We start from the raw sequence: 23,966 nt of genomic DNA, 5'->3' as shown, positions 1-23,966 counted from the left end.
AGACAGTGGATCCCTAATTTTTCAGTAGTGATCAACCAATGTTGGCATTGACAAAGAAGGGCATTTCTTTGCCACTACCGTGGAACTTGGAACACCAGGAAGCTTTTGATCAGCTCAAGACTGCATTGTGTTCAGCACCAGTTTTGGACACACCAAATTATGATAAGGCCTTCGAGTTGTATGTGCATGAACATGATGGATGTGCTTTGGCTGTGTTAACGCAGGAACATGCGGGGAAGAATAGACTGTGCGGTTATTTTTCCTCCACACATGATCCTGTTGCATGCGCTTTGCCAAGATGTTTGAGAGCTGTTGCTGCTGCCACTGCGTCTGTAAAGCAGAGCAAGTGTATGGTCCTAGGCCATACTTTAACTCTGTTGGTACCTCACTCTGTAGACGTTCTATTAAAAAGAAGCAAACGCAACACCTTACTTCCGCACGATTAACAAGATATGAACTGATATTATTTTTACTGCATATTCAAATTAAAAGGTGTTGTGTATCGAATCCGGCTGAATTGTTATCTCTCCCACAAGATATTGCTTGCATTGATGAAATGTCACATGACTGCCTTTATACCACAGAAAAAGAAACTAAAGGCAGGATTGATTTGAAAGATACACTTCAGAATGATCCACAAGGGGAGCTGTTTTGCAATGGCTCCTGTTTCAAACTTCCACTGCTGCTTATGCCATCACTACACTAAGCATGATCATGGAAACCAAGAGAATTTCGCATAACTCCACGCAGGCCGCAGAGATTATTGCACTGACTCAAGCTTGTGAACTTTCCCAAGGGCTTAGAGTGAATATATTTACTGACAGCCAGTATGCCTTTGGGGTGGTTCACAACTTCGGTATATGGGCAGAACGAGGTTTCTTGGCCTCCCACGGAACGAAAATTCAACATGGCACCTTGATAGTTCAGCTACTCTCAGCACTTGTGCTTCCTTCTCAACTAACAATTAGGAAGTACGCGGCGCATCAGAAAGTAGTAGATGATGTAGGGAAAGGGAACGCTTTTGCTGACAGGATAACTAACCAGACTGCTTCTGATTTGTACTCATAAATGTATGTTACGAAGGTAGCCACAAACACTTGTACTGTAGATGAAGGGATTGACTCGATAAAGAATATTCAAGCTGATGTCACTCTAGAAGAACTTAAACATTGGGCTGAGGGTTTGGCGAAGTTGGATGAGGATTGGATGAGGATGGGTAGATAATTCAAAAGGAAGATGGATGTTACCCGATGCATATGTCACCGCCATGATTATAATGACCCATGGTCCCACTAGGAAAATTTGCAAAGAATATCTGCAAAATGTAAGAATCTGTTTGGGTGAATGTTAACATCTCAAAAACTTCTGAGCGTTTTGTCCAGAATTGTATGGTTTGCTTACAGCATAATGTGGGGAAGGGTACGATGACACCGATGGGTAGTTTTGGTCCCCCCTCTGTGCCTCTTGAAGTAATTCATTTGTAAACTGTGCAGTAATAAAAGATCTGTGAATCATTTTAGCCCGTGATTGGTGTATTTTATTTGTGGTACTCAGCCTCGATATTTCTTCATTCTTTCAACATAATCTATATAAATCATGATTTCCTCTGTAATGTCCCCACCTGGCTGATCATAAACATCAAACATAAGGGTTAACTTGTGTGCTAATTATACCATGACAGCCATGACATGGTTGTTTATCGAATTTGTTGTGACTTCATCACTTTCCTTACTTGCTTCTCTAATGTAAAGATATCCCCTAACAACCAGCTTTCTGTTACCAGAAAGATATCTGCATTAAAAAGGGGCAGTTATCTAATTGCTTGTCTAATACACGATTGTACCCTCTAGTATTCCATTTGATGACTTTTACAATATCTGACTGTGTAATAATCTGTATAGTAGGGATGAGACAGCAAAGCTTGCTAGATGGGCCCTGGGTGCAAATCCTGATCCTTTATATGCTCCATTCTTCTTAGGTAAACTTTACTTGATGTATTACATACAACTTTTCTGCTGTAATCCCTGCACATGATTTGCATGTTATGATTGCCTGTGTTGCTTCGAGTTTCAATATCAGGGGCAAAAGAGACTTAATATCCCATGCAAAGCAATTCGTAGGATTAGGTCCTAATACATTTTGCAATATTTTCCGAGGTACAGTGGAGAAAACTGTATTTTAAAGAGGGTGTCTGTTAGTTCCACCCATGCAATGTCAGATGATTGTATCACATGCAATTCAGGGAATAGTGCCAGTAGTGAAAGTTTACAATATCTGTTTAGGATATTGATATCTTTTAACTCAAGAAGCTCTTGGAACTTTGAACAGTCTGAGACTGGGGTCTTTATATCCCTCATTTTCACTTTTCCCTCTCGTTCTATGCTTAAAATTGAGTTATTGTGTTGTTGTAATGCTGACCATTCCTCGTTCAGCGTGTGGTGCTCGTCGGGTTTTGGCATCTGCTGGAAATTATCCATATTCACAGTCACTTCCATCAGGCTTTCTATGTCTGTATATCTAGTCCTTGATGATAGAGGTGGTCAAAATTTATGGTGGGATTTTTTGGCCTTGTTACCTTGTCCTTAGTCTTATTCTTTGCTGGCTTTCTTCCTGTAATGACAGTTTTACCCCCCACAATGAAGCTATTCGACTTTTCCAGCACCTTTTCCAGGAGCAGCAAACCATACACTGAAATAATAGGGATGGAGTATGATTGTACCCTGTAACACATTTGAGGGCAAAGTGCAATCAACAACTTTCTCAGTAGTATAATGAAACATACAAACCAAATGTTAAAACAATCTTACATTTGTCAATGCATTATTGTCAGCTCCTCCATCCTCACAGAATACAGGTGATGTGGTCTTTCACCCTCCTTTCCTCTTCCTGACCCTTTTTCAGGTAACATCCAGTCATCGTCATTCTAGCCACACACAACATCCACATCCACCAATACGCTAATGACACACAGTTATACTTTGTATTTGTATATTATTTATATCGTGCACCAAACCCTGAGGTAACTGGGCGCTTGAAAACTTAGAGGTTACATCCATGGTGAAGTAAAGTACATTAGAGTCAAGTGTGAAGTCAACGACTGGGACCCTAGATACAGGTGGGTCAGACAGCAGGAGATAATATGCAAGATCATAAATAAGCAGGAGAAAGTGGTCAATAGCATAACTAAGCAGTGGTCAGATAAACATAATGGTAACATCTTAGTGAAGAGTTGTTGCTCAGCCAGTTTTTTATTCTGGCTTTGAAGGTCAGGAAAGAGGGTTCTTGTCTAAGAGCGATGGGAAAGGAATTCCAACGTTTGGCAGCTTGGACTGAGAAGCTGGCTCCACCGGCTGTTTTTAGATTAAATCTTGGTACCACCAGGTTGTGGGAATGAGACGATCTAGTGGTGTGTGCGGGTTGGTGTTTACAAATTTTGTCAGACAGGTGTTTGGGACTTTGTTTGTGAGGCATTTGTGCGTGATGGCTAGGGTGCGTAGTGTGATTCTGTCACGGATGGACAACCAGTTGGAGTTGTGCCTGTGTATGGATATACGGCAGGGTCTGAGCAGACTGAGTGCTGCTCTCAATTAAATATTCTGAAGTACCTGGAGTCTATTTAGATTGTGTTCAGTGGAGCATAAGAATAGTGTGTTGCAGTTGTCTAGTTTAGACAATGCAAGTGCTCTAGTTAACGTAACGCAGCTACTTGTAGATAAGTATGATTTACAGGTGTATATCAGTTTATTTGTTTAGGCCGTGGAAGACGCCACACTGCTCACTTGGTTATACCTCAAGATTGACTCCATCAAGGACATCCATAGCATCAAAACTAGCCTCTCACTGATCCAGTGTTGGATGTCCAGTGCATACTTGAAGCTCAACCCCTCCAAGACCGACTGGCTATCAACCATGAACTCTTAGGGCTTCACACCTGAGCTCACCTCCTGGTATCACCTCTCCCTCCTGCAGAACGTGAAGCACTCCATCCCACCGGAAGCTTTAGATCCACAGATCAAGCACTGGTCCAATCCCACCTGGATGGGGGCAATGCAATCCTCAAAGGCCTCCCATCGTACTCCCTTGAGACCCTGTGAGGTGTCCTACACACGGCTGAACACCTCATTAAGGGTTTACGCAGATATGACCACACTATCCTGGCCCTCATAAACCTTCACTGGCTCCAACTGTATGCACAAATCACCGTCAAGCCTTGCTGCATCATCTATAAGGCAGTCGCCCTCAAGTCACCCACTTACCTTTTGGTGAAACTCAGCATCTCCGACGGACAGTGCACCATCAGAAGCCAGGACATGTGTAGACTTGAAATCTGCTGCTGCAAAAAAGAAAGGACCAGAAAACAAGCCTTCTCTGCCTATTCCCCAAGACTATAGAACCTCCTCCCTGTCAGCATCACACTCACCCACATGCTCCTACAATTCCGAAATGAAATCAGGACCCACCTCTTCAAGGATTCTCTCCTCCTTAACACCTAGGCCATCTCGTCACCCCCCCCTTGCTGCCTGATTCACTAGATGCCATCCGACCCTTTCCTCCCACCACCGTGTAAAGCTGTACCCCTCATCTGTGCCACTCTTTGTCTTGACCCCTCTGTACATCTGTTCTGTTGTTACCTCTGAAAAGCGCTCCATTATGCATCTGTACTGTTGTATACCTATGTAAAGCGCTTGTTGTGTGTCTGTATTGTTGTATACCTCTGTGAAGCGCTCCTTCTCAAAGATAGATCAGCAATCATTAAATACCATAATAATAATAATAATAATAATAATAATAATAATAATAACAACAATAATAAAAGGCTATTTGCAAAATTGGACCTCGTCAGTCTGACCAAACATGACATGCTGATCCCATTGAAAATAAATTCCAGAGAAGGCAGTAGTGGGTACAATTTTCATCAGAGTGACACCATAGCCAAGTAACACAACAGCAAGAAACATGGCATGCAGTGACAGGCAAGTGTTGGAAACAAGTGTGCAGTCCAGCTGTTAGAAGGAAAGCATACAGGCAAAGCACTGATAATGTTTTATGTGCCGAAGAAATGCTTTCTTCTCTACATTCCACCATAACATTATTATTGGCGCACGTAAGGCACTAACATACACAATGTTCCCAAGTGCATGCTCATGTTACAGTCGGATCTGCGTGTGCTTTATTGTTAGCAAAGACAGGCTAGTTTACCAGGTTTCTTGGTGGTAGCGTTGACTGAAGCACTGAACGGTCCGGCCCCGGCACTGTTATACGCGCGCACCGCTGCATAATACTGGGTGTTGCTCAGTAATCTAGTCAGATTGACCGAGGTCTTATTGCCAGGAACACTGATGCTTTTTGAGGAGTCTTCATTCCCTTCCTTATTCCAATAGCGCACCTACAAAAAAGCATTATACGCCACGTAAGAATAGGGAGGACAACGAACACGTATTTATATTATACATATGTGTTTGGTTTTGGACCCAAAAGAGGCAGTCTTTGAAATACCTTAAATACCGAAAGCAATGCTTAGCACTGACATCATAAATTCGTTGAGGTAATTACTCAAAACAAACATTAACCAACATGTTGTAAATTGATTGAAGACTGGTGGGCTTTCTGTGGATCCATTCCGAGGAACATGTGTCATTGTTGAACTGCAAGGTACAATTTTTCATAAACATAGCTTTTCTAATTCTTTGACTATTGAGGGCTGCTTCAGAATGATGCCGGGCAATTGCAAGTTGCCATGAACGAATCACGTGATGCACTCGGGACCCACGTGGACAACCTGTGTCTGCTGTTTGACTGCTCAAGTGTCCATTTTTCAGAATGCATGTTATAATAGTGTGTTCGGGGGCTGACATGGCCAGAAACGACACGTTAGCTTGTGGAGGGCATGTCCATCCCCAAATGCACCATGGGGCCATCACCTTGGGTGCTAATTGCTTTTTTTTTTTTAGAGTGATCACCTCTGTGCTGATAGGGTGTGCAGTGTTTTTCTTACAAAATCAAGGTGGCCAGGGGAAATGGTAAATGGATGTATGTAACCGCTATACTATTTCCGTAAGTGTGTTTGGGGGCAAGGAGCTGGCAGGGGCGAACAGGTAAGTGGGACTGTGGGGCCAAGAGCGGGAGGGGGCGATGGTTGGGACCCGGCTTGTGTACAGCTGCAATGTGGGAAAGAAAACAGAGACGCGAGGGGAGGAGCAGACCGGCATTTACTGACAGATTTCGCCCGTTCTGTGCAATCCGATTCGCCTGGCACGTCCTCCAGGTGTTAAAATGCCAAAGACTGAAGAGGTTTCAACTTGCTTCTGTCGGTTGCAGAAACACGTTGACGTTAAATAAACGATGCTCTGGATCTTACTCCTCAACTTTCATTCATCCATCATTTCTTCACTGAAAGTTGTATTTTTGTAATGCTGGGTCTTTTCACTTGAATAAATGGACAACAGTAAAACTAAAATGAGATAAAAGCCCAAGAATGGAATAGAAGGTCTCTTGCAACATCTGGCAAATGCACCTGCAGGAATTAGTGCATGCCTTTGTTTTAGTTTACAACATGTACTGAGAAATCCTTCCATGGGTTTATTTTTTTTGTATCTAAAAACAACATTAAATCAAAGTACAACGAGACAATTCAGTGGGTTTGTGCCACCTATTCGAAAAAGTGACCAGTAACTTTGTCAGGAAGTGTGTGTCAGCACAGATAATTGTGTGCTCTTGTGGTTAATGTAGGATATGCTGCAGCACTCATATCAGATTTGAAAGCACATTTCACAGTTACTGGGCCTCATTACGACCCAGGCGCTAAGTGGTTAACGGCGCCATAAAAGGCTGCGTCGCCGTTAACCACTTAGCGGCTTACTATGAGGTCCCTTTGCGGGACCCGACCTGAACGGCTGATCTGGGCCAGCCGTTAAAGTAGGGACCGCAAAGGGACCTGCAGGCAATTACGGTACCGCAAATTGCGGTACCGTAATTGCCGCCATCCCCATTCCCATTGAGCCCTTTGGGGTAAAAATGGGAATGGGGAAGGGCCATGGTGAAATAGGGAAATACCTCCGGCCAACCTTGGAATGTGGCGGAATTTCCCGCATTTCACCATGGCGGACTCGTTACTACACCAGCACCAACCATGGTGCTAATAGCGCCATGGTTTAGTGCCGGTGTTGTAATGAGGACCACTGACTCCTGCGGTCCCACTGTAAAAATGCATGAAAGGTTAAGGAATGAACCTCTCAGCCATTGCACCATTAATTCACTGTCCTTCAGCTAATGCACAAACCACAACAGGGCTGCACCATTACTGCAGGTACAGCCCAGCCCTGCTGAACTATAGTGTCTTAAAATAAAATGCAATTGTGACTCCTTCCGCAAAGTATTGCAAACATGGAATAACCAAGTCTATTCATGGGTGGATGGTCATCTGGTGACAGACCTTCCAAAGTGCAAATAGTTGGTCTGAATCCTATCAACCATTTCCTATTAATGGATTCAGAAGTCTACAATATTGATTGCTGGAGTGTTCATATGCTGATAGCACACAGTGCAGCCTTTTGCTCCTTTGGAACTTTGCCCTTTTACAGATAAACCAGTGCAAACAGTGAAATAGGCCTGAGGTGGAACTCCCAAAATGACTGCAAGTTAATTTTGCTGCGTAAGGGCGAAAGGAGGATTGCTCCATTTGCGAACGTCCACCGTAAAACAGCGCCAGGCTTTATTTAATCTGAAATGTACCCTCAATTCCCCTTATTATGTACTGCAAAATGCGGTTCTGATTTAGGAAGCAATAACGTTATTTTTAAGAAAACATTGTCCACAGTTTGCAAACACTTGCTTGCCTTCAGTGTTCTGAGACATACGAGTCAATGGTGATAGCATTATCACAATGTATAAAGCAAATGCTCCTATTAGGTTGCCTACCCAAACAGTGTTTGAGTTTGAGAGAAAGAACCTAGTTGCAGCAAATCTTATAATCTGGAGACAGAACAGGGTCGTCATTTCACCAAAATGCCTGAGGTAGCAGAAGTGGCATCACACGACCCTTGGCCACTGATGAAATCACAGGAAGTGATGCCATTTGACCCCACCCCGAAGTGACATCATGGGAAGCGATGAAACACAACCTTTCAACCCTTTACAGAACAGGAAGTGGCATCGCATAGCATTGCTCCTAAGTGCACTATGAAAAATATGGTTATGAGATCACTGTAATGTGATATACATTTCATACACGAATAGATCACCATTTGTATCGTTAATATCAATAGGCACATATTAGCAAGTTACTGTGAGTGCAAGCAGACATCCAAGGCCAAATGACAATGTGGTATTATATAGCACTTACGCTTAAGCGCTTTATATAGAACAAATTACAATATCACCCAACCTGTGTTGCTACTCATTTATCAACCTAGGAAGCATGAAAGGCTGAGTTGACCTTGCCGGTATACAAACCTGCAACCTGCAGATCACACACACATCACAGCATTGTGCGCTCAACCCAATGAGCTATCTTACCAGCTAGACTACTTGGGCCAGTGACTTACTGGTGCAATAATAAAAATGTACATTGTACTTTGTCTACCTGCTTCTACCTGCTTCTATCATAGAGGCCTAAAGAGTTGGGTGTCCAGTGACCCCAGAGAGAGTTAAATACCCTCAAATAACAGTCTAACAACAGTCTAAACCCCCACCAAAAGCACAATTGTGCTCATTGCGCTGGGTGTGGCAGACTGTTATCCTAACTTGAGTACTTCTTCTACCTCTACCACAAGAGGCAAAGCTCTGCACTTCCTTTCATAACCGCAGTAGACCCCGGTACGCAGAGTTGTTCAAGTGGTGTGGGCAAAGTAGTCTGCTGTGGTCCGCCAGAGGATTTTGAGGTGCGTACACCGGTTCAACTAGCGCTTCCTTCTACAACATTACTTTTGTCATCGGCTCCCTTGACTAAAATCATGCTGGGTCTACACAGTGGTAAATCTACGTAGTGTAAGTCAGGACCCCGAGGTGAGTGCACGGGAGGTGGGGGTTTTAACCTGGAACACCAAACCCCCCACACTCATGTTGCTAAAAGTAATTATTATAAGAGAGAAAGTGTAGACGGTTCTGTCTCACTAACCCACGCTGATCCGGAGGATTTAACAGATCATGTTGGTTTGAACCTTGTTTCTTAAGTGTCTATTTTGGCACCGTGGTCTCCTTCGAACTGGCTAAAGAGGGTGCCTGTGCCTATCCTTGGGTGGTCGCTGAACACAATCCAATCAGGGATCTCCTTTTTGACCAAGGAGCATGGAGGATGTCAAACTCTACAAGGCATCACCCTATCAGCCTGTGTCCCAGAGGTTGGAGGCAGATGCATTTCCTATTATATGCCATGGTTCATCATTACTGCCAGACGCTCAAACATTTTTCAATCAGCCGGGCCCAGCTGTAACACACTGTTCTTCACCAACTTTTGATGAAAGGCCGGTACATGATCCTAAAGAGCACACAACCATGGGTCATGATGGACAGGCTCAGGAAGAGCCTATGGTAGATGCTTTCCCTTTTACGGGTCTGTCAAGAATATTAGACACTAGGGACCATGGGCATCTTTAAAGACTTGCTTGCAAAAGTGAACTTTATTGCAGGTTTCATTTTGGCATTGAGCGCCCCGGGGGCAATCCACAATATTGTGTTGCGTGGGCGTGCACCAACTACTGTTAATTCAGTGCCTGTTGCCACCATACTTCCTGGGACAATTCTTGTTCTTGCTCTGCAATGACAAGCAAGTGTGTCGGCTTAAACGAGGTAGAGGGGGCAAGTTTGCAGAGCCTTTTACAAAAGGTCCCTGAACCTCAGGTTACATTGGTGAGACTATCCCTTTGAAATTCACACTGGATGGAGAGCCAGAGAAGGCGCCCGCTTCCAGGGTGACTGCTGTGGATGACCCAGTAGTGCCTATGGAAGCTGGCCATAGAATCCGCGTTGGCACCTCCCACAACTAACAGAGGTTCCCTTAAATGGTTACGATCACTAAGGGCACAGACAGAAGTATTTTCTGAAGAAGTGGATTATCAGGATGGGCTTCTGACTACCCGGGCGCATGGATCATTGTTGTTAAGCAGAAACCTGTGCAGTTCCCTCTGGGACCACTGCAAAAGATTTAAGACTACAGGTGTTTGGCAGTAAACCCACTTGGTAGCAGTCTGTTCCACACAGATTCACTTGGTAGCTGTGGCTGAGCAGTCAGACTTCCCTCAAGAAAAGTTAGGCCGTATGTGGAGTATACAAGAAAGGGCAATTTACACCGTAGAACAAGCAGACACGGATCAGAGCTTGGGTGTAAAGATATATAATTATTTATTTAAAAACACATCTATGGAAAACATACTGGCACTAATACGGCAAACAACTTCAATCACAATTACTATAAGTATATCAATCCCCTAACAATATTCCGACAAGTCTAGGTTCAACGGCACCACTTATTTGCAGACAGAGATGAATGCTTTAACCTAGATGGCACTCTAATAGTCTTTAGAACGGGAGAGAAAAGGCAAGGTATGAAACCAACTCAGTACCAACACTTTTACGAAGCAAATGCAAGGCAATTAAGGCAGGGTCTACTGTAAATCAGAAAGTTCAGAGGCCAGGCCCACTCGGAGAGAGGCAAGGCGATATGTCCCAAAAAGTATCACAGTGGAAATGCAGTCTTTGTAGCAAATTGTCACAGAAAGGTTGGACCAGTTTAGAACAAAAAGTAAAGAAGGTCTGGAGGCGACCCAGTGGAAAGGTAAGGATTTAAGACACCTCACGCTAACCGTCACAAGGGAAGCCAGGCGGACACAGTACCTTGTAAGTGAAGAGCCAGCTCCGGCGGGGGCAGTTGTTCCTTCTGGTGGATGCAAGTCGGGGCTTTGCCAGAAGATGAGAGGATCTCGTCGTCGAGGAAAGTTGAAGATCGTTGCACCACCAGGGAAGAGACCAGCCGCAGAGTGCTCCGTCACAAGGCACCACCTTTTGGTCGCGGTACAGTGGTCAGTTACTATCCGGTTGCCGGGGTGCTCAGCACAGGCAATTCGAGCACTAGACGTCCTGGAAGCAAAGAAAAAGCAAGGGACTGGTTGTTCCCACCAGTCAAGGGAAGAAGACTCTCCAGCCGGGAGATCTCCTCTGTCGTTGGGAAGTGGTGAATCGGTTCAGCAGGGCTCCACCGGAGGTGACGTCGTTGCAGGTCGGCTCAGCTTTATCCTCGTCGGGTTCTTGGTCCTGTGGCGACGTCTAAAGATCCAGTCCCAAAAGCCCTGCTTTTATGCAAAAAAAGCCCATTCATTCAGCCTAGCTGTCAATCAAACACGCTAAGTGGTGAGCGGGGCGGCTCACCACTTGGGCCAATCACACAAGAGTGCGACTTGAGTTGGCAAGGCAACTCAGTCCAGGGTGCCTAAACCCCCTCCCACACCCCCTGTGGTACCCAGACAGAATGGCACCACTCTGGAGGGCTTCTGTGCAGAAGCCCGCCAAAAGTGGAACAAAGGGCTCAACCTTTGGTTTCGGGGTTACAGAGGCGAACCCATACGCCATTTTAAAAACCGAGTTCTGGCAGAAAATACCAACCGGTGGATTTATTTAAGACAAATAAACCAGTGGTATGTTAGAGACTAACGTGAAAAAGTATTAGCCTCCAACAATGGGAAGAATCCCATTGGGATATATTCGTGGTCGAATATAAAAAGTAGTTTCCACTTCCACCAGCCAAAACTCGGCGAGGGGGGACGGGACAGTGCCCCCTCGAACAACAGACCCAGGGGTAATCGAATTACCCCTACCAGTACGTCCACAGTAGGATGGTTGGTACTAGTTCTGTTAGTAAATTTAGGTCTAGTAAAGCCAATGGGGACTTTACATGCCCTGGGAGACAGTAGTCAGTCCCAAGATATGGAGTCTATGGTGGGGATCCTATAGGACACCCCAGTGTTATGGTACGGAGGGTGCGGTGTAACACACATAGCAAAACACATGAGGCCCTATGGAGTAAAAGACCCCATAGCCCATAGAACACATTGACATTCAAAGGAATCAACCACATTCATGTCCAAGAGTGGGAGAAAAGAGTCTCACTCTTGGCAGGATGAAAAAAAAACAAACTCCAGAAATCCAGCAAAGCTGCTGGGGGACTCACTAGGTTAGGAAATCCAACCTAAACAGAGAATTCTCCCTAACAATTGTCTAAGGTGGGGGTACCTGTAAGAAGGGAATGTTCTGTTACGGAGGCAGACAACGACCTGTGGTCAGCTGTCTTCAGTTGATTGTGAAGCAAATAAACAATCACTGATTACGGCATACCTTAAATCAAAGATGGTAGAAGTGGCTGACGAAGGATTGAATATCTCCTCTCTATACATATATCCAATTGAATCCGATGAGGAGGCCCCTCAGGCCTGCTTGCCGGAGATGTTCAGTCCATCGATATAACCTAAGGTAGTAGTTGATATTGGTCAAGGAGTTTCAGGTCCCATTGTGTCTAGCCCTCCCGTTTAAATGAAACTGGAGCCCACTTCCCATATAGGGGTACTTGCCCAGCTACTGACTATGGGATTCTTGAGTTTCCTGACTATGAAATGAAGGAGGAAGGCCTTGGCACTGGGAACTGGGGTTGGAGGTTTGCCTATAGGGTGAGCCAGATTCCCTTGGGGTCCACCTGGGGGTTCTGTTTTTAGATTACCAGTTAGGGTTGAGGCATTTGAGGATACCCAAGCACCTTTGCTCCCCGGTATGACTCTGCCAGCAGGGAAAAAGTTGAGCTATTTATGCTTCAGCCACACTTTTAAGGTCAAAGAGCTCTACCCATTAAATCGTCAATACATTTTGGCATTATATGGTCAAATAACCAGCCTTCAATCACTTTCATCTTAGGATATTGCCAAAATCTTTCTTCTGGATTTTAGACATGTTGACACGGTTAAAATTGGCTTTTATTCTAAGCTTATTTATAACCTAGTCATGGCTGAGGGCGAATGTCTGTTAAATATGTAGTACTCTTTGTCCGAGGATTGGGCGCAAGATATCTCAGAGGGTCTTATTCAGGGCGGAGATGGTGGCTCTGAGCTTAATCCACTTGAACGCTTAAAAATAAACTCGCAATTGACTGCTACAAATGCGACCAATGATGGTCCTCCACGAGGGCGAGTTGTCATGTGACGTATGACTGGTCTCACATTATCATTTTTTGTTACACCAACATAATCCATTGCAAAGGGGTACTCGCTGACTTGCCCCGGTGAGGATTGTATCATGGAATATGCGTGGGTTCAGCCATCTTCACTCTAATAAGAAACTTTGGAATGAGGCGAACGTGATATGTATTCAAGAATCTTTTAAACTTGATACTATACTTGTGAATGGTTCTATTGTCATACATGAGCCTGCCTGGAAGGGACCTAAGTGTAGGCCATATGGCGGTTTAATATGTGCCTGGCTTGTCTCCCCTGCGACTAATATCGGAAATCTGTGTATAGACCGTCCTGACATCCTAGGCTGTAAAATAACATGGTTTGACACATCTGTGAAAGTTTTAAGAATGCTCATTGGTTTAATATTTATTTTAATCCTGTATCAACTGTTTTAACAGATTTATTAGCAGCTATTAACAATGTATTTGATATATGCTTTTGTTACCCAATGTGTGTTTTGTAATTTTGTGCGATTTTAATTCAGAATGTTTAGACTCTGAGTGGTATCTTTCTGGGGCTAATAGGTGTTTCTCACAATCTCTGAGCTTGGGGGCTATTATTCTGTGTCTGTTTAGATAGTTTGGATCCGGTCCTCTTAAATGGGAACTCTTTGGATGATATCCTGCCTAGATACACATGTCCAATGGTCTTTACAAATCCACATTGAACTTTGTATTTGTGTCTGCTCATTTCTTTTCATATCATTGATAGACTTAGTGTTGATTCTGACACGGTCAGTGATCATTCACTCCTTACGGCATGCTTTGGTGGATATCGTTATAACTGATCTTCCCAATTCAATTTCGGAAGCCATTATAAATCCTCAGAACCACGCTGTCATTTGGAGAGCCAACTATGCCTTTCAGTTCAATGCTAGGATTGATGCAAGGATTGATCAGGACTTGTTGGGGGGACTCTTGTAGGCATGTGTCCCTGTTTGTTTTCTCCCCATTTGCAGGATACGCTTCTGGTGCTGATTCCGTCTTCAACTCTTAGAAGGGACAGCGACCTCTCAGTATTATCACATAAGTTTAATGCAATGGTACGTGATATTAAGAAGAAACTGAGAGGGTATATTAGGAAAACCATAAAAATGAGTTCTAATGTGGTTCCAACTATAGCTAAGCTTAAGCAAACCTATAGGAATTGGTATAGGCTCATTGTGCCTTGGTACTGCAGAACGATGCAGAACATATGCTTATGGTCCTGCCCCCTCGAGAGATGGTTCATTTTTGGAGATTGAAACAAGAGGAGTGGGGGGTGCAACTATCGTTGAAACATCAGCCTATTCCAGGCCAGGTGTGGGGAAACTATTTTAGTCATTTGTATGCTGTTTAAAAAGTACAGAGGTTTGTACGTTTGGGGATCCCTGGGTCACTTTGGGTGTGGAGGCTTGGGACCTTTTGGATATTGATCCAGTAGGAATCCATGTGGCTATTAGGTTGGCTACGTCTTCATATGCCCCTGGACCCGATGGTCCATCCAGTTTAACACTAAAATCCGCACCTCTTCTATGGACCGAGGTGCTATATCAGTTGTTTTGCAACATGGTCCGGCAGACTATGTGCATGGATACTTGGAGAGAGGTGATTGTGGTAGTTATCTACAAAAAGGGTGACAGGGCTAATCCAGGGAATTATCGTCCTATCTCCCTTGTGGATGACTCCTATAAGATCTTTTCCAACTTTCTGTTGTGTGCACTGGAAAGATGGGCTATCTATCTTAACATGTTGGATTTTCTTAACAATCTGGCTTTCGCAAGGGAACAAACACAACTCTGAATTGCCTGGAGTTAAAGCTTTTGAAGAACCAGGCATTTCAATGAAAGCATACAATTAATCTCTCCTTTCTTGATATTTCCAAGGCATTTGATTGTGTGGAACGAAACAGGCTTTGGGGGATGCTTAGGTTATGGGGGTGTCCTGAGGCCTTGGTTCAGATGCCGGAACTCCTGCATAAAGGCATTAGAATCAAGGTCAAGTTGGATGAAAAGGGTATGAATTCGGGGTGGATCTCTGTGGGTTGTGGTTTTCATCGGGGATGTGTAATAGCCCTTTTTAATTTTAACTTATACATCCTCGGAATCAGGGCAGCATTGGAGGGTCCAGGAGTTAATCCCCCAAGGTTGGGACATGTGAAAAATCAGTACCTCTTGTATGGCGATGATCTTGTTTTACTTGACCACGCAGCAGTAGGACTAGAGCTAAGTAGTTGTTTATTTGGAAGCGATTTCTGAACCTCCCAGGGAGTACCCCGTTTCCCCCACTCAAATATATTCTGTGTTTCACATCATTAGATACTAAGGCCCACTGCAGACGAATACTTCTTTTGCGATCTATTATTTTTCCATGAGCATCCAACCTATTTATTCAACTAAACACACTCTTTAACCTGTGTAATTGTGTGGCTCTTAAGGCCTGGGTGAAATCTGTTTTGACGGTTGTTACTGAGAGATCCATATTGCTAGACGAACTAGATTGCAACCCAGATAAGATTAAGAAGTTACTATTTGAAGAGGACTGGATTAAAAATAGGGAAAAACTCTGCTTTTATTAAGTGTTTGAGCATTTTTCCATGGATGTTAAAGCTTTCAACTTTCCCCAGAAATATATGACTAAACATGCTTCAAAACTCCTTAGAAATGTCTGGATGTGCATCAAATTAAACTTATTTCCAACTAACAATGTTTTAGGTGGCCGGTCAGCGGCCTCATCAACTGATCGTCTGTATCGGTGTAGTAGACTTAATGGTGAAACTTTGAAGCATTTAATTGTGGAATGTTCGGCCGTAACTGCTCTTCGTGAGGAAACTTTTCAATGTTATTGTATTACTCGTCCTTTATTAAATTGGGAAGCTTTTTGGTGGAACTTATTCATTTTTTTGTATTTTTTAAAAATGTATTATAGTGTATTTGGTTAATTAAAACAGAAACAGATTACCATTCTTCCATTCAAGTAACAATTTCTATCTAAATTACAAATACAGCAAATAACAAAACCTATTACACTTTGCAACCAACTAAAATCATTCAAATTGATATAATTCATTACATCCACCTATAAAACATAATTCCAATTGATATCTAATATTTCCCTCCTTAATTCTTCTTTAAAATCTCCCAAAGTATCAGATCGAAAAATATAGGAGTTAAAATAGAATATATCAGACCGGTTTGTATAGCGTGACAAAAGCCCCTCTTTTGGCAGCTCTTTATGAAAATATACATCATTCTTGCTCTACATTCCCCTTTTGAAATCTCCAAATTCCATGTTCCCCATTCTAGGAGGATTATTTTCCAAACATAAAACCTGCTCCCACATACAATAATGGTTCTGCTATGTAGATTTTTGACAAAGTCATCTTCCTATCATGGACTCATTCCTTATAGCCTCTTATATACCATTCCTCCAATTGTTCACAGGCTGTTAATAAATGCCTAGAAGACTCAATCTCCAAATTCCAAAATCTGCACATTCTTTTTTCCATGTAACTCCCCTCCAAGCTCCCACATATTCATAACAGGGTCGAATATTAAACCTCAGTAACGTTATAGTTCTCTATTATCTCCTTCCACAGGTAATTACAAGGTTTCCCGGGTCTCATTCCTTGCAAACAATAATTTGAATATCTGCTCTTATTAGCTAAACAATCCAAGTTGTTTATTAGGTCCCATTGTATAACCTTCTTCTTCAAAATGTTATATAAACCATTCACATCTTCTGTGTATTTTGGTAGTTTCATATTAATATCCTTTAGAAAACCATGGAAGTGTCTATCAAATCCTTTGTAAACTCAATCATTGGTTCACTCGTTTTCATGCTATCTTCCTTATTCTCATTCTTCCTTATTCTCATCCATTCTCAATTTTATAGAGAATTTACAACGTCTAATTTTCCATAACGTCATCAAAGAAGTAAGACCTAATTCACACCTAATGGCCTCAATAGGAGTTGATTTAGCTAGTCTCAAGGTTGGTTTCCATAATTTTCTTTCAATTTTACTCAAATCTTTTATGAATCTAGATGCAATCGTTTCCAACGCTTACAAAGCACCAGGTTTTATACAAGTCCTATATATCTCCAACAATCCCTCAATTGAGTGCCCACCCTTAGTAGACATCCTTTCCGCGTAATAATGTTCAGGGGGTGGTTATTTCTCACCAGCATGCCCAAATATGGGTATGTTTCCACTACTTCAATAATTTGGGTATCAATTTTCCATCTAAATTTACAGATTTCTTTCTTTCCTGCCTTACCTCCAAATATGAGTATCTTTGTTTCCCCAACATTAACGCTTAAATTATTCTCTTTACCATAATGATATAGCACATTGAGCATCCTCTGGAGTCCAATGGGGGTTTTGTCCATGATGACTGTGTCATCGGCGTATGACATCCAACTAATGGGTAGTTCTCCTATCTTGGGAGGGTGGTTATTGATTTCTTCAAAGCATACTCCCATGTCTGATACATAAAATGTGTATAAGACAGGGGGTGTCACGCAGCCTTGTTTGAGACCCATATTTGTTTTAATAGGTAGAGACCTATCCACTCCTTTGTTTACACAAATAGTAACTGTGGTTTCCCTGTACATTTATTTTAAGAAGTGGACATATTTTCCATTTAGTTAATTTCTCCCAAGGCCTTTCCCTGTTTACACAACAATTGGAAAAATCAACAAAACAGGTATATAATTGTGTCTTTTTCTTTCTTTATGGTATCTGCAGCAATATAGTTCAGTGTAACCATATTATCTATGGTTCTGAACCCTGCTCTAAACCCCGTCTGAAAAGGAGATATAAGTTTATTTAATTTACTCCATTGGTTTATCATTAGCAATAATAATGAGCAGAAAATCTTGCAGCTGAAACTTGTCCGCCATAGCCAACAACCGATCATTCTTGGGGCACATTCTTTGCCCTTTTTTGTGAATCAGAATAAAAATAGCCTTTCTCCAGCTGTCAGGAATTATATGACATTTCCATACCCATGAGCTTATTAATACATCCTAATGATAGGCTGCTAATTAATGTGACACATTTTCTAAAGTTGCTGCTACTTTGATATGAAATGTGTCTGATTTAAATATGCTCTTTTTCTTTCTTTTTTTTCTCTATTTTTCTAGTATGGAATTTGTTTCTAATGATATTTGTGCATACTGTAAATAGTATTTTTATGTGCATTATTTTTCTACGTGAATATGTGTGTAAAGATTCTTTTTTGGAAACTAAATCACACAATAAATAAAAACATAAAAAGATAATCTCCCGTCTGTGCAATTCCTACGCATTCCTACGCATTAAAAGGAACTGCTCTAACTACAAGGATTTTGATATCAACACGGATCTATGCGCACATTTGAAAGTAAGGGGGTATCCATCTTAGACAATTAGACATGCAAATAAAAGAGACAAACATGCTGATACAGAGCTGTGCCTTTATACAAATATATCAGAACTAGAGAGGACATTATAACATGTGTGACTACTTTTAGCTCCATCGGTAATCCACTATGACAAGCTATTAACAAGCATTGGCACATACTTCAAACGCAGGACCAAAAACAAATAATGGTTTGCGTTTAAACATGAATCAGAGACAAGCACTGGTCCACACCTATGAGACATCTCAAGAAAAAGCAAGCACGATTATGAATCTGTGTGGTTTTCCTACTGTGGTCGGCACTTCAGGTGTGGAAACTGTTTTGTGTGCCAAATGACCCAAAATGTTAAGATGATTAAACTTAATTATTTGTTTTGGGAGTTTAGGCAATTCTCTAATTGTAAGACGATGATATGCCATTTATGGAATTCAATGTCCCTTTAGTTTACTTTACATTCGGAACATGATCAGGGAGATTCGGCAGAGGATTTGTGAACACAGATCCTGCCTTAGAAATAAAGTACAGGACAAACCACTGGTGGAGTATTATACATGATTTCGTGCAAAAGGGATGTGACCAAGCAGTTTGGGCTCGACTGCCCCTTTTTGGGTGGGACTAAGCCTGATTTATATATTGTCTTTCCGCTTCTGTAATGGCTCGGCAGGCAAATAATGATGGTCTGGAGGGTTGCCCAGAGAAATGCCAGAGGATACAATTAATTCTAAACCTTCCAGTCATCACCTCTTTTGTTTTGCTGTAGTCACTCTGGGTGGGACGGGTATGCCCAAACGTGGGTCCCATTCCTGCTGAGCCTAGATGCCCAAGCTACGCCTCAATGATGAGGCCCAACAAGGCTGAGACATGTTTGGGTAAACTTGTTGGCTCATGCAGCAGGGATGTGAATAAGCAGTTCAGGCTGGACTGCCCCTTTGAGGTGGGACTAAGCCGGACTTGCATATGGTCTTACACCTTTTATAATGGCTTGGCAGGTGAATAACGATGGTTTGGAGGGTTTCCCAGAGCAATGCCAGATGTTAAGATTAATTCTAAAGCAATCATCACCTCTTTTGTTTTACAGAAGCATACATACACGCCATAATCCCAAACCAGATGATATGCTTTTGTTTGTTTTCCAGAGTGTTAAATCCATCTCGGGCGGGGGTACGGGGGGCAGAGATGCTCGACTAAAAGACATGAAGCAAACATGGATACAGAGACTCAATACAGTAAATCAAGGCCTTAATACCTGTTTGGAATGGAATCCGTTCCTAACAAACAGATAGAATACATACACCATCTAGAAGGAAGCACATGAGAGAGGACAGTGCACCAGAGAAAAAGACAAATGGAAGCGGCTTGGAGAAAAGACCCAACAGCTCAATCAAAATCCTCCTTCAACTCTATTGCCAAGAAATGTAATCAGTCTATTATCACAGCCAAAGCAACAGCCTAAAACAAAAGAATAATGAATGCCAGCTCAAACACCCAGGAAATCTTTAGAATCCTTAGAGAGCTAGAAACACTGTCCATCCTCCCTACCACTGTCTCCAAAATGAGGCATGGTGCCTAGATATCCAAAATGCTATGCGTGCCAAAATTACCTCTCAACACTGAAAATAGAAATGAAACAAGCCCTGATCACCACTCCAACCCTAAACCACTTTACGCTTCACCAACACACAACGTCCTTCCACTTCACAGAAGTGCCAGAAGTGGAAACAGCCAATATACTTAGACAGCTCAAACCTTCCAGTTTTAAAGGAGTCATCTGCCCTGCTAACATCACTAAGGGCTGCTTGGAGGACCTAGTCCCGTTCATTACGAGATGTATCAATGCATCCCTCTCTGCGAGCCAAGTCCCAGCCAGCCTAAAACAATCATGGGTTCTACCCATACTTAAAACCTTTGCTTGACCCGGCAGTTCCAAATAATTAACAACCCCTCACAACACTCCCATTCCTGTAAACAATCCTGGACAGGGCAGCCTACGATCATATTCAAACCTTCCTAGAAGTCAACCACACTCTGAGGATGCACCAGTCAGGTTTCCAGGCAGGATACTGGATGGAATCAGGGCAAATAGACCTGAAAATCTAGCTTTATGCCTTCAAAGAGGAAGGCAAATCAGCCCTCCTACTTCTCCTGGATCTCTCCACTGCCTTTGACTTGATGAACCACAAAAAACTTTGCTCCCATCTGTGGAATCCACCAACTTCTCTGGTGAAGCCACAACCTGGGTAGCCTTGTTCTTGCAAGGAAGAACAATGAGAGTCTTCTTGGATACAGCCAGCACCCATCCGATCCCCATTCTATGTGGGTGCCACAAGGCTCCTGTGCCTTCCCTTCCATCTCATAAAATGTTCACCAAACCCCTCTTCTATGTCCTGTACTCCATCAGCAAAGCCTACACCAACTATGCCAATGACATCCAAATCCTCCTTCCAATGTCAGGTTTCTACTACACAGACTCCCTTACTATCAACAGAATATACTCAACAATCCAAGCCGGGATGGTCACAAGCTACCTATGCCTTAATGATGATAATATAGAGATCCTACTGGTGGTGCCACCGGCCATGCTAAAAAAAACATAGCACCGAATTCTCAGCCTTCACGATAGATGGCATCCACATCCCACTCTCTCAGCATCTGTGAAAACATTGGGCATCTATCTGGATGCTTCCCTCTCCCTCAACAGACAGGTGAACGTGATCGCTTCCTGGGCTGCATACACAGCAAAACTCATTAACACAGTCAGACAATTCCTCACACCAAACAGCGGCCTAACCATCGCCACAGAAATCATAGGAACGAGACTCGACTACTGTAACATTCTCTTTGCATGGACCTCAAAACAAAACATTAATACAATCCAGGTAATCCAAAACAATGCCCTACGTGCAGCACTTAACATACCGAAAAAGGATCACATATAAGCAGCAAGAAAGGAAGAAAGGAAGTGGATTGGCTCCCAATATGAGAAGAAATAATTATTTTCAAAACACTGTTCATCATGCTCAAATGTCTTGTCAACGCTGCCCTAGAATACCTGTCTCAGAAAATCGTGAGAACTAAATCCACCAGACCTGTGAGGGCCTTCAATGTCCACCGCCTTGTGCCTCCAACCTTCAAGAAAGTCAAAGGAGGAGGATCCAGCATCCTGGCAGTGCAACACGGGAATATACACCCTAACTTAAGAGCAGAGGAATCTTACTGGCCATTACGTAAAACTTTAAAAATGGGTCTCTTTACCTAAATTACACTGTTTAAGATTTTGCATATATACCGAAATATCGTGCATGCGACGTGAGCACCCTATCCCGCACTCACCTTTGTTTTTATGTGTGTGTAACTGATGTCCTTAACCATCATCATCAAATATGCTTTATTCAACAAAAATGTCTTCAGCAAGCAATTCATACATTACAATATAATCACAATTAATAGAAATAACTCATACATTAGCAGCAGCAATAACAAATAATTCATCATATAAGTAGTATGATAAAGTCATATAACATGGGAAACTCAGATATAATTCATGCATAAAAACAAATTAGCATCAGCATCAATTACAAAGCAATAACAACGGGAATAACTACACCTAATATAACATCTAGAGTAAAACAAAGCTCAGCTTAAATTCTTATGCTTGGGCAAATAGTTCCTATGAGTCTGTGCTCAATATACAAATGTTACCACATAATATATTTTGTTAACAACTGTGGTGGACTGGCAAAAGAATAAAGCTTCTGTGGCATGGGTGACACAAGCTTTCCTAAACAGAGGCAAGAGATACAATCTTCTTAAAACCCTGTAGCTCTCACAAAATAGCAAAACGTGCATAATAGATTCCAGGCCTGCAAGACATAAAGGACAACATGACAAATCTTGGCATTTCCCGCCACTTGTGAATTTGGTGATTGTGAGAGTGCCAATTCTCAATTCCATAAACAATTCCATAAACAGGGTGCAAGCATAGGCCTGTGTTATCAGGTCCAAATAGCTCTCAGCTCCCTGTTCAGTTTTTAGAGGGAGGTAGTCAAAACCTAAATTTAGGCAGCTGTTTATGAGTTTTTTGTAGTTGACCCGCCTTACAGCATGCTTCACCTTTTATGTTCTCAGGGTTCTTCCAGATGTCACTCAGACCTAAACCTCCAATAGTAGTCTAACATGTTTCACCCACGGCAATCATTGCCCACCTGGGTAACCAAATACATCAACAAGGGACTCACGGTACCTTCCTAGATCTGGTGACGCTCAGTCTGACCCTGTAAATAACAAGTTTTCAGGACAGCTGTACACCAATAGGCTCAAGGTCACACTCCATCAACAGGGGAGCACTCGGAAGCTTTGCGTAAGGCGCATTAACATTTTTAGGAATTTGTTCTCTATGGTCCCTACCCTTCAACAATTAGTGAATCCCCACAATTTACCTCCATAAAGGGCAGCCGGAACAGATTGGATCTTTTAAATACTAACAGCTGGGGATACTGTCCTTTCTCAGTGGTTCATAAAAAACCTACTATCACCCGCACCCTTTCTTTCAAGAATAACCAGAGATTGTTTCCAGCTGGGCAAGCCGTACCCCATTATCAGTAAATCTTACCCTCAGGTAATCATAGTATAAAACTTGCTCCAGCTTAACCCCCTCAACTTTCAACTGGCACACACTGGTTTAGGATTTTGGTGGCCTAAATATCATTACTTTGGTTTTACTCTTATTCAATTTCAAGCCTTGTCTGGTGCAATTGGTGACAAAGCACTGAAGGCTACGCTTGATCCCCATAGGAGATGTTGATAACCTACGACAAAGCGAATCCCTGAGTACATTTAAGAAGCAACTGAAGACTAATTTTCTCATGTGAAGTCAAATATTTTAGCAAGTTCCCTAATTTCTGTATGACCTGTTGTTTAATTGCCATCTGCACCCCAATGCAGGTTTCTGACATGCCCTTGGGGAATGTGCTATAGACATTTACACAATCTAAATCAAATCATAAGAACACAGCATTGTCAGCAAAAAAAAGAGCTGGAATGATATTGACGCTGAGTTTTGAGGGATCAAGCCTACCCCCAGTTCACTCAGATAGCATTGCCAAAATGACTTTGTCAATAAAAAGGGTGAACAGGAGCGGAACAAGGACACAGCGTTGCTGAACGCCCCTGTCCACCTTAAACTCACCAGTGCACTGCCTTGCACCACCCCACCTCACAACCACAGTTTTATTCCATAGAGGAGGAGAGTTACAGTTACCAACTGTACCTGATCTCCCTGCTTCATAATCACCTGCCACAACTGATCTTTGGGAACAGAGTTGAAAGCAGTCTGAATATCTACAAAAACAGCATACACTCGCATGTGTTTTATCAC

The 23,966-nt window shown here is 42.6% G+C and overlaps 1 protein-coding gene across 1 annotated transcript in view; it reads right to left on the bottom strand.

The window, feature by feature from the left end:
• Positions 1 to 23,966, bottom strand: part of LOC138566368 (contactin-3-like) — a 1,374,021-nt gene that overhangs the window by 86,086 nt on the left and 1,263,969 nt on the right. Inside the window, exon 20 of the mRNA XM_069643533.1 lies at positions 5,200 to 5,386. Within this exon, the coding sequence (XP_069499634.1) occupies positions 5,200 to 5,386 (187 nt within the window). The remainder of the gene's footprint in view (positions 1 to 5,199; positions 5,387 to 23,966) is intronic.

The sequence above is a fragment of the Ambystoma mexicanum genome, chromosome 2p, assembly GCF_040938575.1.
Source record: "Ambystoma mexicanum isolate Mex_15411 chromosome 2p, UKY_AmexF1_1, whole genome shotgun sequence".
Lineage (NCBI taxonomy): Eukaryota > Metazoa > Chordata > Amphibia > Caudata > Ambystomatidae > Ambystoma > Ambystoma mexicanum.
The sequence above is the reverse complement of the archived record's forward strand: the minus strand, read 5'-3'. Positions and strand labels throughout refer to the sequence as shown.